This window comes from Diceros bicornis, chromosome 4 (genome assembly GCF_020826845.1).
Source record: "Diceros bicornis minor isolate mBicDic1 chromosome 4, mDicBic1.mat.cur, whole genome shotgun sequence".
NCBI lineage: Eukaryota > Metazoa > Chordata > Mammalia > Perissodactyla > Rhinocerotidae > Diceros > Diceros bicornis.
In genome coordinates this window covers 93,497,661-93,512,311 of record NC_080743.1, presented here as the reverse complement: position 1 = coordinate 93,512,311, position 14,651 = coordinate 93,497,661, and the positions used below count along the sequence as shown (strand labels likewise).

At 42.4% G+C, this 14,651-nt stretch overlaps 1 protein-coding gene across 1 annotated transcript; it reads left to right on the top strand.

The window, feature by feature from the left end:
* Positions 1-819: 819 nt before the first annotated feature.
* Positions 820-8,855, top strand: FASLG (Fas ligand). The gene is made up of 5 exons (XM_058538099.1): positions 820-870; positions 1,270-1,703; positions 2,300-2,345; positions 6,471-6,527; positions 7,783-8,855. Exons 2-5 carry the CDS (start codon positions 1,356-1,358, stop codon positions 8,175-8,177), a joined length of 846 nt encoding a protein of 281 aa, XP_058394082.1. The 5' UTR covers positions 820-870; positions 1,270-1,355; the 3' UTR covers positions 8,178-8,855.
* Positions 8,856-14,651: the final 5,796 nt, after the last annotated feature.

Genomic DNA, 14,651 nt, shown 5'->3' with positions numbered 1-14,651 from the left:
GATAGCCGCAGTAATGCCAAAGCATGGAATAGAAACTAATGGAATTCGAAAAGTAGAGTCCTCCAATAAAGCGGAAAATAGAGATTTATGGGAGGTTTATACGGTTTGTATGGGAGAATGCTTGGGACTGGAGCTGAGCTCTAGGAAGTTATTGGCATATAAATGGTATTTGAAGTCAGAGAAAAGGATGACGTCAGTCCAAGTAGAGTTGCCATCTTTAGTAAAAAGCAAACAAACAAATAGGACAAACAGTTAAATTTGAACTTCAGATAAACAACGAAGACTTTTTTGGTATATTCCATTTAATGTTTAGCGCATAGTTATCCTAAAAATTATTTAATGGTTATCTGAAATTCAAATTTAACTAGGCACCATGTATTTCATCCAACAACCGTAACAGAGGCTGCAAACAGAAATGCCCAGAGGGACCGGGAAGGCCACTTCATGTGGCCGATGGTGTGTGGACCAGTGGAGGGTGATGCAGGCTGGGCAACCTGCAGCACCTATGTCTCATCCATGGGGCAGCTGCTGCCCAGCTCCAGCTGACGGGGTTTGCAGAGATGGCCTTGAGATGTCCAACATTCTAATGTTTCAAAACAGAATAGAAGTATATATATCTTTATTTGGAATATGCCAATTTTAAAAAGGGACAACCAATGAAAAGAAAAAACATCGTGAGGCACAAACAAAGCAGGTCTGTGGGTTCCACAAGGCATACGGGCCACTGGCTTGTAACCTCTGATCTAATCTCTAGAGAGTGGGTGGGGCAGGTTTTTAACCTGTAAATTACAGTGCTGTGCAATGTCAGGGTGAAGAGCACTTCGGCGTGGGGAAGGGGTGGCAGCAGGGGATGATTCCCTCATGCAAAAGGTAAGACGTGGACGCGACTCCTCTGGCCACAACTCCATGGTCTCGCCCCTCAGTGCCTGAACACGCCCCCTCTGGTCACTGTCCCTGTGGCTGGGCAGTGGTCAAAGCCCACAGGGCTGCACCCAGTGCTACCTGCTCTCGCAGGGCCTGAGAAAGACGAGCCTACCCTACCAGCCTTTCAGGTAGCAGGGCACTTTGAAGGCTTTCATCAGAAAATTGTGGGCGGAAACTTCCCGAGGTTCACTCTGAGCTTCTTGAGGCTTCTCAGCTTCAGATGCAGAGTGAGTGGGTGTCTCTCTGAGAAGCAAAAAGAGAGAAAGAGAGAGAACGAGAGAGAGGTGTTTCCCTTGGCTATGGAAACTCTATAAAGAGAGAACCTGCTTCTCTTCTCTCCAACAGTCGGCAACTCCTAGCCACCTGGGCCTCCACAGGATTGAGAAGAAGGAAAATCCTTTGCTGGGGGCTGGCCTGAGTCACTGGCTGCCATGCAGCAGCACCTGAATTACTCGTACCCCCAAATCTACTGGGTGGACAGCAGTGCCAGCTCTCCCTGGGCCTCTCCAGGGTCAGTACTCCCCTGCCCATCCTCTGTGCCAGGAAGGCCAGGGCAAAGGAGACCACCACCACCGCCCCCAACAACACTACCACCACCGCCACCACCACGGCCACCACTGCCTCCACTACCACGGCCACCTCCGAAGAAGAGGAGGGACCACAACACGGGCCTGTGTCTCCTCGTGATGTTTTTCATGGTTCTAGTGGCCCTGGTTGGACTGGGGCTGGGGATGTTTCAGCTCTTCCACCTACAGAAGGAGCTGGCCGAACTCCGAGAGGTGAGCCAGCATGGGCGTGGGGACTGCTGTGCCCTGGAGGCACGGGCGGGAGACAGCTCTGCTGCAGGGGAGGGTGTAGGGCTACCATGGTCCACCGGGACCACGGTCTTGCTTGCAAAGTACTTTTGATCCTTTTTTCTTAGAAATGGATCATCCCAGTCATTCTATTCTATAGGCAGAGAAATGGAGGCTCAAATGAGTGAAAAGAGTATTTTCTATCTGGTAAAGAATAAGGGCCAAAATAGGACTGGCACTTACAGTTCTCCCTTTCTCACTTGGCACGTCAGCCCGCTGAGCCACTGCCTACCTCAGGCTTAGTGATTGAGGAGACAAGGAAGTTTTGAGTCTCGCTTAGAAGTGAATGTGTTCAAATGGCCAAACTAGATTTCCTTGAAAATACCTAAAAATATCAGAACTATTCCAAGTCACAAAACTGAGGCAGGGTGAGGCACAATTGCTTGGCCAAAGTCTAAGGTAGGAGAGATTCTGAGGTACTTAGATTCCCTTTCCAGGGCTTGGTTTATTTGACAATTCTGCCTTCTTTGCTTTAAGAACTTCATATTTATTATACATCTTTTCTTTTTCTCTTTTGCCAGTCTACCAGCCAAAGGCATATACCATCATCTTTGGAGAAGCAAATAGGTGAGTCTTTTTATGCATGTATATTGAGTTTCCAAAGATAGTCTTCAGAGCTGAACCATGTTGATGGAATGCCTTGAATTCGTTCTTGGGCATACGTATACTACAAGAGGTATCCTGGCTAATTCTGAATCTTTGGTCATTTTTGTTCCTTGAGCTGGCCTAAAATATGAAGTGAATTTAATTGTTCAAAATCAGTGTCGCTGAGTACTGCACGCAATTCAAAATAATTTCTGCTTGACTTTGGAAAAAGGCACACGTGTACAACTTTAGATCTTTGTCCCCTGAGCAGCTGGCTCCAGGCCTCTCCCCTTCTTCAGACCTTCTGGTTCCTGTATACAAACCAGTGGCTATAACTCCTCAGTAGAGAGGGGGAGGTCAGGGCAGAGAGATATGTTTCTGGGAAAGGTCCTCTCCTCTTTAAGCTCTCTAAGAGATTACTTAAAAGTCAAGCTTTATTCTAAAAATATTTTATAGGATATATCTAAGCTTTTAAGAAGGGGCAATCAGTCATTCACATTAGGATGGTTCTTTTGCAGTCACTGGAAAGCTTGGGGGAAGACTTTAGCCCTTATTCAAAGGGTAGTCCAGTTTCACCCACAAGGGCAATCATGAGCTACTTTTGCTAATAAAGGAAAATCCTTCCTATGAGATCCAAGACAGGAAGAAGATGAAAATGTTGAACAGTGACCTCACGAAGTTTCAGGATATAGTTTTGGAAATTGTGAACAGATAGATTTAGGATACTCCAGGTCATTAAACTAAGTTCATTGAGCTTTAGATTTGGCAAGTGTTGGAAGAGAGCTTAGAGAGCATCTGGTCCAGTAATCTCATTTTTCGGAAGAGAATCAAAATACCAGACAGATTAGGCGATATGTCCAAGATCACTGGTGTGGAACTGGGGCTAGAAGGAACACAGGCCCCTGATGCCTTGTCACCGACAAGGCTTTCTAGTATATGGACTGGTGCCTCATGAAATAGGGAAACTCTCATCTCTCTATGTTGGCCACGGAATGAGAAACAAAGATGACAAGCAAGATGCCTTTGCAAAGACAATAGGTAAATCTCGCCCTTAGAAACTGGGAAGAAAGCAGAAGGCAGCACTGGTGACCAGTGAGGGGAGCCTGTTCCAATTTCTCAAGATGTGCCTGCTGCAGGTGACTCAAGTCATACGGCCCTAGAATGCAAGCTCTTGTAGAAGCCATCCTTAGGATGCTCTGCTCCCTAGTTCTGGATCCGAGTCCCTATGTGTTAGAAATTTCAGATGTACAAAAGCAGAGTAGAAATATTTGTTAGAAAATAAAGTCCCTGGAAGATTTCTAAAATAAAATAGTCTTGAAAATCAGTGGAATGTGGCTGATGAAACAGGTACCTAATTACTCATCTTTCACCCACTCTCTGGAGTCATTTTAGTAATTAAAAGTCAAGTGAACAGATGAGTCAGGTCTACCTACCACAGTATCTTCTCTAGATCAACCCAGATCTAGGATCAAGAATTGGTGAATTATCATATGGAAATCAAATTAGCAATTTTACTGATAAGATAAGAGATGCAAATTAAAACAAGGGTATACCCATTTTCATCCATCAAATTAGTAAAGATCAAAAAAAAAAATCTAGATTGGCAAAAATGTGAGAGAAAAGGGCCTGCTTAAAGTGGGCATGTAAATTGCTATAACTTTTCTGAAGAGCAGTTTGGAAAAATATATCAAAGGATTAAAACTGTTAATTTACCTTGTAATCTCATCACTAAGCATTTATTTTAAAAAAATAATCAGAGATGTGTTCGAAAATTTATATATAAGGATGCTCATCACTTCCTTATAAGGCTATTTATAATAAACGATTCAGAAGAAACTTAAATGCCTCTTAGTAGGAGATTAGTTAAATATATTATGATATATTCAGACGAGAGCATAATATACAGCAACTAAAACCCATATATTAGAAGGACGTTTAATACCATTGGAGCATGTGCATTCTATATTGTTAGATAAAAAGACAAGTTATAAAACAGTGTTTAGTTTAATATTGACTATATAAACATATGTGCATATTTTTATATTCTTAGTAAAGAACTAGAACGATTAGTACTCCAACACATTAGCAGTGATTTTTCTCTGGGAGGTACTATTATAGATTATTTAAACTTTCTTATTTGCTTCATTTTAATTTTCCATTTTTCCACAGTTAACTCATTAAATTTTTTATTCATTCACAAATGTTCTTGGAGGGCTTCCTACGTGCCAGGCAGGGTGTTGGGTGGTAGGAGATGACTAAGAATAAGAGAGACAAGGGGCCTACACTCGTGGAGCTTTTAGAGCTGGAGGAGATAAACAAAAGCAAGCAAACAGACAACATAATTTCAAATTGTACTAAGAGCTACCTAAGATAGAGTGGTCTGGAAAGTCCCCTCTAAGGTGTTGTTTATGTGTTTGTGTGTGTATATGTATGTGTGTGGGGTGCGGTGGGAGGATAGGGGAAATCATCCAGCACTGAGAATGGCATGTGCAAAGACCCTCGGGCAGGAAACAGTCATCAACAAAGTGTAGGATATATTTTTAGTTTATTTATTCCAGTATTTATCTAGCAGATATTTTTATTGAGTACCTTCTATGAGAATAACACTGTACAAGGCTCTGCAAGGGATATAAGATACGCAACATGTGGTTCTCTGTTCCATTTCCTGTCGGTACATGGCTGAATGCCAGATCATCTGCACAGATGGTTTGTGGTGTAGGAATGGAGAGGAAATGCAGTTTTGTCTTTCCTGTTCACTAACACTTCATTCACGGTGGGTGGTCTTGGGTGGCTACAGAGGCAATGATTGCTCAGGTAATGTTCTCAGTTGATTGGGGCATTCTCACGCCTAGGTGAGTTGTTGCAGGTTAATCACTGTGAGCCTGATGTGGATGAGCACCTTTCTGTGACTCTTTCTCGAATGTCTTAGTTAGCTAAGAGGTAGCTCTATTTGGTTGAAATATTTGAAGTCAGAGAAATAGTGACTATTTTGAGAACTATTGTCTATTTTTACTCTGTCAATTTGATTTAGCAAACATTTACTGGTCATATGCCCTGTGTTAAAAACTGAACTCAATACTCTGGGGGATTAAGCATACAGTGAGGAATTGGCCATTTATTGGGGAGAATAAGGCAAGTTATATAGTTATCACAGAAAAGAGGAGTCAGAACTAACAAGAGAGGTGAAGACAGAGTGATTCTAGGTTTCAAAGGAGGGAAAAATCTTATGTGATTAAAAAGGCTTGGGAGGGTTTCCCAAAGGACAGGTCTTTTAGATGGCACTTATAGGGCCGATAAGAATTTGACACAGAGATCTCTTTGGGAGGCTATTCTGGGCAGAAGCAACAGCATGAGCAAAGGCACAGAGGCAGGGAAGCTGGGTATATTCAGGTCTCACCAGAAACCCTGTTGTGTGGCAGTGTCTAATGTGAGAGAGTAGAGGAGATAAAGCGGGACAGATGGGCAGAAATCATGTAGTGGGTGAGACTTGTACACAATTACATGTTCAATGAGGAGCCATTCACGGAGTTTGAGACCTTAGGATAATTAATTTGGGGCAGATTGTAGAATGCCATTGGGGGCAGACCTAGTGGCCAGGAATTAGCAGTCTTCTTTGGCCTCCGCCTGTCGAGTCCTAGGGGCAGCTGAGCCAGAGCAGAAGGGACCCTGGATTTGGGGTCAGAAGACCTGAGTGTTGGTCCCACTCTGACACTGAGTAGTTGGGTCTTCTTGGACAAGTCATCCAACTTGAAGCTCGTTTTGCCATCTATAAGGTGGGACAGTGGTCTCTACCTCAAAGGGTTGTGGCAAGTTCTAAATGCAGTAACTGATAGGACAGTTCTGTATAAATCAACTTTTATATTATTTTATTATAACATTATAATTTATGCATATATCTATCTTAATTTGGTTTATTTTGTTACCACTCTTTTTCTGAAAGACAGGCAGCTGTGCATTGTCCAGTTTAGACCTCCATGATTAGAATATGTTAGAGTGTTACCTTACGCTTTGAAAAGATCTCTTATTTAAATGCCCTGTTTAGAGTCCCACCAAAAGAATAGTTGGTATCTCATTTTTACGTATATCTTTCATCTCTCTATGATACAGGTCACCCCAATCCACCCTCTGAAAAAAAGGAGCTGAGGAAAATGGCCCATTTAACAGGTCTGTATCTGAAAGGTATTGGGGAGCTTGGGAAAGCCTTTGGCAGAAAGCAGAATAGCTGGTTGGTTTCCATTACTGTGCTCCGAGGAAGCTGTTACTTTCTAGGGACCGTATTTGAAATCCAAGAGCAGTCACATCTTTCTAGTCAGGTCAACCTCACACACATTCTGAGCCCCTACTCTGGGCAAGGCCCTGGTCTAAACTGGAGAAATGGAGTTGATTGTGACATGATCCCTGTCCTTGGGGGCTCACTCTTTTCCATCATTCTAAAGACCTTTAGGGAATTTGGGGTGCAGGTCCAAGACATGAGAGCTGGAAAGGTGGGGAATGATAAGTTAGTTTAGTCAGTGCTTCCCTGGTTTTCTGGAAGAGCTTCACTCTGCTTTGTCCCAGAGTAGAAAGAAGAGTGAAAAGAGAGGCCCAGGCCTGGCACTAGTGGACTTTCAGCATGTGGTCATGTAGTGGAGTGAAACGATTTGATAGCAATATGGTATGGGCACTCCCAGAGTAAAGTCTATAAATATCTGAAAAGTAGATAAGTAACAAAGTGGCGTGCTGCTTTAAGCAGAGGCTGTAGAATGATCCGGTTTCGATCAACAGACATTTATCAAGCACATGCTATGTACCAACTCTTGGGGACATGGAGATGAATAACACATGGTTCCTGACTTCAAGGAACTTAAAAAATCTAGTAGGGAAAGACAGGTGCATAAGGGATAATTTCAGTATTGGAGAGCATTCTCTTCTTAAGGCATGTACATAACGGTGTGGGGATATGAAGGAAAGGGGATTTTATCCCAAAGTGGGGGACTGAAGACTCGTTTGTGTCAGTGAGGAGTTGGACCAGATGATCCCTAAGGTCTTTCCCAACTTTAGAACTTTAGAGTTCCTTGGATTTGGCTTTTCTTCTCACGGAAGGACTATTTGAAGCCTAGCAGTTTTGGTGCTAGTTCCGAAGATCATAGAATCGTTGTTCCAGAGAGCTAAACGCATCTCAAAAATTTCTCACTGCAATTGATTGGGCTGTATATTATTGTCCCCGTTGTGTGGATGATAAAATTGAGGAAGGCAATTTGATAAAGGTATTGAAAGAATTCAATGATGGATCAAGTCTGACCCCTCAGCCAGTTCTATGTGGGCTATGTCATTTTGGGTAAAAAAACGTTTGCTCAAGGGAGACCCCACAGTTTTGCCTTGGAAGCTTAGTTTGTTGGCTACATGAACATTCCAAAGCTCCTCTTTGATTTGGTTTCAGGCAAGCCAAACTCAAGATCCATCCCTCTGGAATGGGAAGACACCTATGGAATTGCCCTGGTCTCTGGGGTGAAGTATAAGAAGGGCAGCCTTGTGATCAATGACACTGGGCTGTACTTTGTGTATTCCAAAATATACTTCCGGGGTCAGTCCTGCAACAACCAGCCCCTGAACCACAAGGTCTATATGAGGAACTCTAAGTATCACCAGGACCTGGTGCTGATGGAGGAGAAGATGATGAACTACTGCACTACTGGCCAGATGTGGGCCCGCAGCAGCTACCTGGGGGCGATATTCAATCTCACCAGTGCTGACCACCTATATGTCAACGTATCTGAGCCCTCTCTGGTCAATTTTGAGGAATCTAAGACATTTTTTGGCTTATATAAGCTCTAAGAAAAGCACTTTAGGATTCTCTCCATTACAGTCCCTTGTTATAAGCACTGAGAATGTTGTCTTGAATGAGGGTCTTCTTAAGCCCACTTGAGGTCAAGTGAGAAGACATGAACCAAGCGGACCTCGAGACCACAGGGTTCAGCAGGTCTACAATTCCTCATCTCATGCAAGGTCCGTGAGCCAGACAGGAAGAGGAATATGACTGAAGAACAGAAAACTCTGGGCTGCCATGTGAAGGGAAAAGCAGCTACCAGGGTGTTCTACACTCACCTTAAGTAGCCGAGAGCATTTTGGCACATTGAAAAGGACATTTATTAACTCACCTTTTGGGGTGGGTCTAACTGTCTACCTCAGGGGAGCCTGTCTTTTAGACATATGGATGTGACATGAGTGTATAAGGAATGGAAAAAGAGAACTAGGCTTGCACAATAAGCTAAAGAGACTGAAAGGCCAGTGTCCCATTGGCAGCATCTTTACTTCTAAATGCATAGCCTGAGCCACCAGGTGATGCTAACAGAGAAGCAAGGGGGTCTTTTGGGGACTCAGTCCATTCTCTACACAGCATGTATATTTCCAGTGCAATTGTAAGGGTGAGTGTGTGTGTGAGTGTGTGTGTGAGAGAGAGAATGAGAGTGAGAGAGAGAGAGAGAGAGAGAGAGAGAGAGACAGAGAGAGAGAGAGAGAGAGAAACTAGAAGAGTTACATAAGTAGAGAGAATGTGGAGATTGTGAAGGACATGTTAGGAAAATATAGGTTACATTTGGTGGTAGATTTTGTATGCTTCTGGGCAACCAACTCTAATAGTCCTCAGAACTCTGATTGTCAGCTATTCATGCTGTTTTCCTATAATATAGTCAATATTTATATACATTTTGTGTATTTTTAATGAAAAGAATACATGTAATAAAAATTATATTTTAGAATATAGATAAACATTATGAATGTACTTTTTGGAAACTACCAAGTTTGGGATTTTTTTCCTTATTATTTCTTTCCTCCATGGCTTCTTCATTCATTATGACTTAAGGCCACATTAAAAAAAATTTACTGGGGGCCAGCCCTGGTGGCCTAGTGGTTAAGTTCAGCACATTCCGCTGCGGCAGCCCAGGTTCGGTTCCTGGATATGAACCTACACCGCTCTGTCAGCAGCCATGCTGTGCTGGCAGCCCACATACTAAAAAATAGAGGAAGATTGGCATGGATGTTAGCTCAGGGTGAATGTTCCTTAGCAAAAAAAAAAAAAAAAGAATTTACTGGGATGAGAAGAACTGTGAAGCAAATCTTTCCATCCATCTTTGCCAGACTCTCCTTCCTTCTCTATAGTCTCTTTCCTCTCCATCTTCCATTACCCAAAGTTTCCATTATCAATATTATTACCAGTGTTAAGTTCATCCAACTTTCAATAGATTTGATGACCACTTGTTTTTTCCTGGGGGCAGGGCCATAGCATAGTGGAAAGGACACAGACTTTGGGCTAAAAAACCTGAATTTGCATCTTTGTTCCTCTTACTAAGTATGCAATTCCTGGGCAGGTCAGTTGAACTCCTTTGCATTAAAAAGAGCTGATAGGTACATAAAGGATCTGACACATAGTAGAATGTCAAAAAATGGTATCTATCATTATTAATAAGACACTCTGTGAGAGGCAGTTCATTCTCCAGAAGAAGCCACCGATCTGAGGGGTCCCTCCAAACACCTGGCTTCTAGCGTTCTCATGTTTGTCACTCACAATGACCTTTCCCTATGTTCTTCAACCACTCATTACCATGGCCTCCCCCTAGACTTTGTCATCATCAAAAATTACAGTGTCTCCTGTAGAATTTGATTTCAGACATCTTATTCCCACAGCATTATCTCTTATTGTGTCAGCTCAATTGCTCCAACATTTTCTCTTAAAATACTTTTTTTTTTTTTTACCACATTGAGATTTCTAACATATCTATCAGCTCATTCTTTTTTTTTTTTTTTTTTGTGAGGAGATCAGCCCTGTGCTAACATCCGCCAATCCTCCTCTTCTTTTTTTTGCTGAGGAAGATTGGCCCTGGGCTAACATCCGTGCCCATCTTCCTCCACTTTATATGGGACGCCACCACAGCATGGCTTGACAAGCAGTGCGTCAGTGTGCACCCCGGATGGGAACCAGCGAACCCCAGGCCGCCGCCACAGCAGAGCGCGTGCACTTAACCGCCTGCGCCACTGGGCGAGCACCTGTCAGCTCATTCTTTAGCTTCACTCCTCTCTCTGTCCAGCTTAGATTCTACCATCTGTCATTACCATCAGTACCTTGGAAATTTCCTCAGCTCCCAAATATTCTGCTTCCTTCACTATATTCCTCTTGCAAAAATCCCATTTTCTTTAAGCTGATATCCTAGCAGCTGGAAGTTGCTGGAAAAATTACCCAAACAGACTGATTGGTTTCATTTTATTTTTATCTGTCATTTACTTAAACCAATCACTCAATTATTTATCTGTCACTGATTCATTTCTATCTTTTGATTGATTTGAATAGATATTACATGTACGTAGTACGAATTGTAAAAGGTACACAAACATATAGGATGAAAATAATTCTCCTTCTTACCCTGTCTGATGGCCCTGTTTCTGCTCACAAAGAGGATCTCTGTCTCCTTATGTAGCTTTCCAGAGATGGTCTCTACATAAATTTGACATCACTTTACATCAGAGTTTCCCAACCTCGGTTCCTTTGACATTCTGAGCTAAATAATTCTTCATTGAGGGGGCTGTCCTGTGCATTGTACTATATTTCCTGGCCCCTACCCACTAGATGCCGGTGGCTTTCTCCCCTCCTCCATGTGTGATAACCAAAAATATTTCCGGACATTGACAAATGTCCCCAGGCTGGAGGTGGGGAGAAAAATCACCCCAAGTTGAGAACCATTGCTTTACATTAGGACCACAGATCTCAAATGGGCATTCAACACTGCCCGGCACTTTTTCTTCAGTTCCCTGGTAAGCATGTTTTTTCACTGTTTGAGACAATTATATCATGTCTTTTTCTCTTGCCAACCAACCATACCCCCTCCTCCCATCATGGAACCTCATTTTTACCACCAAAACACAATTCCATTTGCATCTGAATGACTTCTTTCTTCCATCCGTACAGTGGAGGAAGAGGACCGTCTCTTCATTTGTGCACTGGACTCATTCCCTCTCCTCCACTTTGCCCCCTTAAAAATTTTCTTCTCTCTTCTGGATTCTCAAACTGTCCCTGTCTATGAAATCATTTCCACTAGCATGTACATATGTTTAACTATCTCCTTTCAATAAAAGACAACCAAACCAAACTAAAAAAACCCCCAAACCTTTCTTTACCTTTCGTCTTTCTCCAGTGATGGTGGCATTTCTCATTTTCCCAGTAGAGACAAACATCTGAGAAGGTTGTCTCCACACACATGGACTCCATTTCCTTAGCTAGGAATGCTCTTCTCCTGGCTCCTCACGTGGCTGGCTTCCTCTTATCTTTCAGGTCTTAGTTTAAATGTCACCTCCTCAGATCATCCTAAAGCCTCCTCTTTTTCTCATTATTTTATTGATATTTATTTCCTTCTTAGTAGTTACCATAACCTGTGGTTATATTATTTATCTGACTACTTAAAAAATATCTGTTTTTGGGGCCAGCCCTGTGGCGTAGTGGTTAAGTGCACGTGCTCTGCTGCTGGCGGCCCGGGTTCGGATCCCGGGCGCGCACTGACACACCCCTTGTCAGGCCATGCTGTGGCGGCGTCCCATATAAAGTGGAGGAAGATGGGCACGGATGTTAGCCCAGGGCCAGTCTTCCTCAGCAAAAAGAAGAGGATTGGCATGCATGTTAGCTCAGGGCTGGTCTTCCTCACACAGAAAAAAATAAATTAAAAAAAAAAAAAGAAGGATCTGCCGTTGTTCCTTTGCGAAATGCTAAACCCAAAGTAGAACACTTAGAAAATAAAAAGCTTGCTTGTGGTTCAGTAGTTTGAGGTTTTCTTTCTTTTCAAACAACTAAAAACACACAAAACCATAGTTTTTTTTTTTGGCCCCCAGAGTGGTGACTCTGTATTCTCTGAAGTAGTTTTTGACTTACCACAGTTGAACAGGAAAAGAGCTCTACTGGGGACCATCATTGTAAGAGGGACTAATTTGAAACACCAGCTCTTTGGAAGAGGGGAATTGAAGAGAGAAGCCCGGCTCCTCAAAGCCGGACTATAAGATTTCCTTAAGGGGGTTAAGCCATAGATATTCCTTGGTCCTTATCTAAGAAAGTGTTCTGGCCACATGTTAAATTACAGTTTTTTCAAAAGAGTTTGGTTAAGTTCTGGTGTTAGTAGGGAGAAATTTTTACTTTCTATGTTTTTTTCTTTCCTAGGGCTTTGGATCATCCAGAGACAGAATGAGGTGATCCTAGGAAAGGGGAATCAGACCCCCATTCCTCAGGGTCTTCAGACTCAGAAGTGAACCTTATTCAGAAATAATATAACTATTGATGGTAGCTGGGGACCTTTGAGATTCACCTAGAAACCAACCAGCCTTGGAAATATAGACAGTTAAGTGGGTATTCTGCTCCTTGCCGTTCACCCAGAAGGTAGGAAAGCATTACCTCAGTGATAACTTTCTCACTTTTGCCAAAGTTTCCCCTTTATTGGGAGACATTTCTCTATCGTTCTAGCTGGTCCTTCTTCAGAGAAAAGCACAATGCAGATGTCCCTCCTCTCCCCCTTGGAGGCTCCTTCAACTCTATGGGGTCACCCTTTCTTCTACGTCTCAGTAGAATGACATGAACTTCAATCTCACATTCTGTGGTAAGTCCAGTCTTCAAGATTTCTGGGAATTTCAGGGAAGGCCCTCATTTTTTGGGCAGTCCACATTACAGCAGGCTTCCTGGCTCTCACAGAATCTTCCTGGATTTTGGCAGTGGATGTTCTCTCAGGGCTCCTCTCACTCCCATTGTGGAATATCTGTATTTCCCTCAAGGCACCACTACCACAAGTTTCTGGGTGTAGACAAATTTTACTGAAGGTTTGGGGGTAATGGAGAGAGTTACTTTATGACACACACTGTATAAATTACACCTAAACTCGAATATTAGACATCACCATTATCCCCCAAATTTGGCACAATTATCTCCTTAAATATGTCACCCAAAATCCTAGTATTTGAAAGGAAGCATAAGCTCATACATTCGTTCATTCAACAAGTGTTTATTTAATGTGTACCATGTACTAGAAACTGCCCCAAGTACTGTGGATACAATGAAAAGTAAAATCCCTTATTAAGTTTATTTTAATGAAGAGACGGTAAATAGGCAATAAAAAAGAGGCAAATAAATATCTAATAAGTCATATGGTAGTAAGTGCAAATGAAAAATTAAGCAAGGTAAGGCGGTAGAAAGTGATAGAGGAGAAGGTGATTGATAAGCAGGGAAGGAACACCACTTAGGGCACACCAAGCAGAGAAATTACAAGTGCAAAGTCATAAGACCAAAAAATGTTTGTTATGTTTTGTATATGATTGGAGTGGAGCTGGAGGGAAACTGGTAGGAAAAGAAATTGGAGAGGTAGCCAGGGGCCAGATGACGTAGGGTCTTGAAAGCTTTGGAAAAAAGTGTAGATTTTATTCTAAGTGTCATAATAAGTCATTAGAGGGCTAAGAGCAGGGAGTGACGTGACTTCATTCACAATTTAAAAGGAACTCAGAGTCTGACTCTGAGTTAGGAGACCAATACAAAGGCTACTTCAGCACTCCAGATAAGAGATGGTCGTGGGTTGAACCAGGGCATTGATAGAGGGATTGAGAGTCAATTTGATGTTAGAATTAACCAGATTTGTGATGATTTGGATGTGGAACATGAGAGAAATGATAATTCTCTGATATGTGGTCTGACTATTTGGGTGGATGGTGGTGCCATTTACTGTATTAGGGTTTTGCTGCTGTCCTATAGGAGGCACAGTCTGTGATGGAGGCAGAGAACTCCGTTTCCTGCTGCACATCCTTGGGTTAGTACCAACCAGGATTAGCTCCTCACCTGATGATCAAAGGCACAGACGCCACCCAGCTTTTGGATTCTGCTTGAGTTCTTCTCCTGGACATAACTTCTCTATAACAGCCTTAAGAAGGAAAGAAAATAGTGTGTATTAAAATTCAGGTATATAAACCTAAAACTGCCCCTGCTGCCAAAAATTACATATAGCAGATCTTGGGTTCATAAGTAATCTTAGAAATAATATAAGGGAACCTCCCTTCTAAGGCAGAAGTCCTCTTTGCCGCACTTTCAACAGATGGAACACATTTTCAACACATCTTCTGTTTGAAAACTTTCTGGAGAGAGGGCTCCCTGAATAGTTCTTTGCTGCTTAATATTCCTATAGGATTTTATAGCTTATCAAGTTCTCTCACGAATCTTATCTTGTTTAATTTTCACTACAACTCTGTAAGGTTAATCCTTCTCCTCATTTTATACATAAAACCAACTGAACTGCTGAA

Bases quoted from the DNA above. Each gene is read 5' to 3' on its own strand.
- FASLG (XM_058538099.1), top strand. From the start codon at position 1,356: ATGCAGCAGCACCTGAATTACTCGTACCCCCAAATCTACTGGGTGGAC. The intron at 1,704-2,299 runs GTGAGCCAGCAT...CTCTTTTGCCAG, and splicing joins AGCTGGCCGAACTCCGAGAG to TCTACCAGCCAAAGGCATAT. The intron at 2,346-6,470 runs GTGAGTCTTTTT...TCTATGATACAG, and splicing joins ATCTTTGGAGAAGCAAATAG to GTCACCCCAATCCACCCTCT.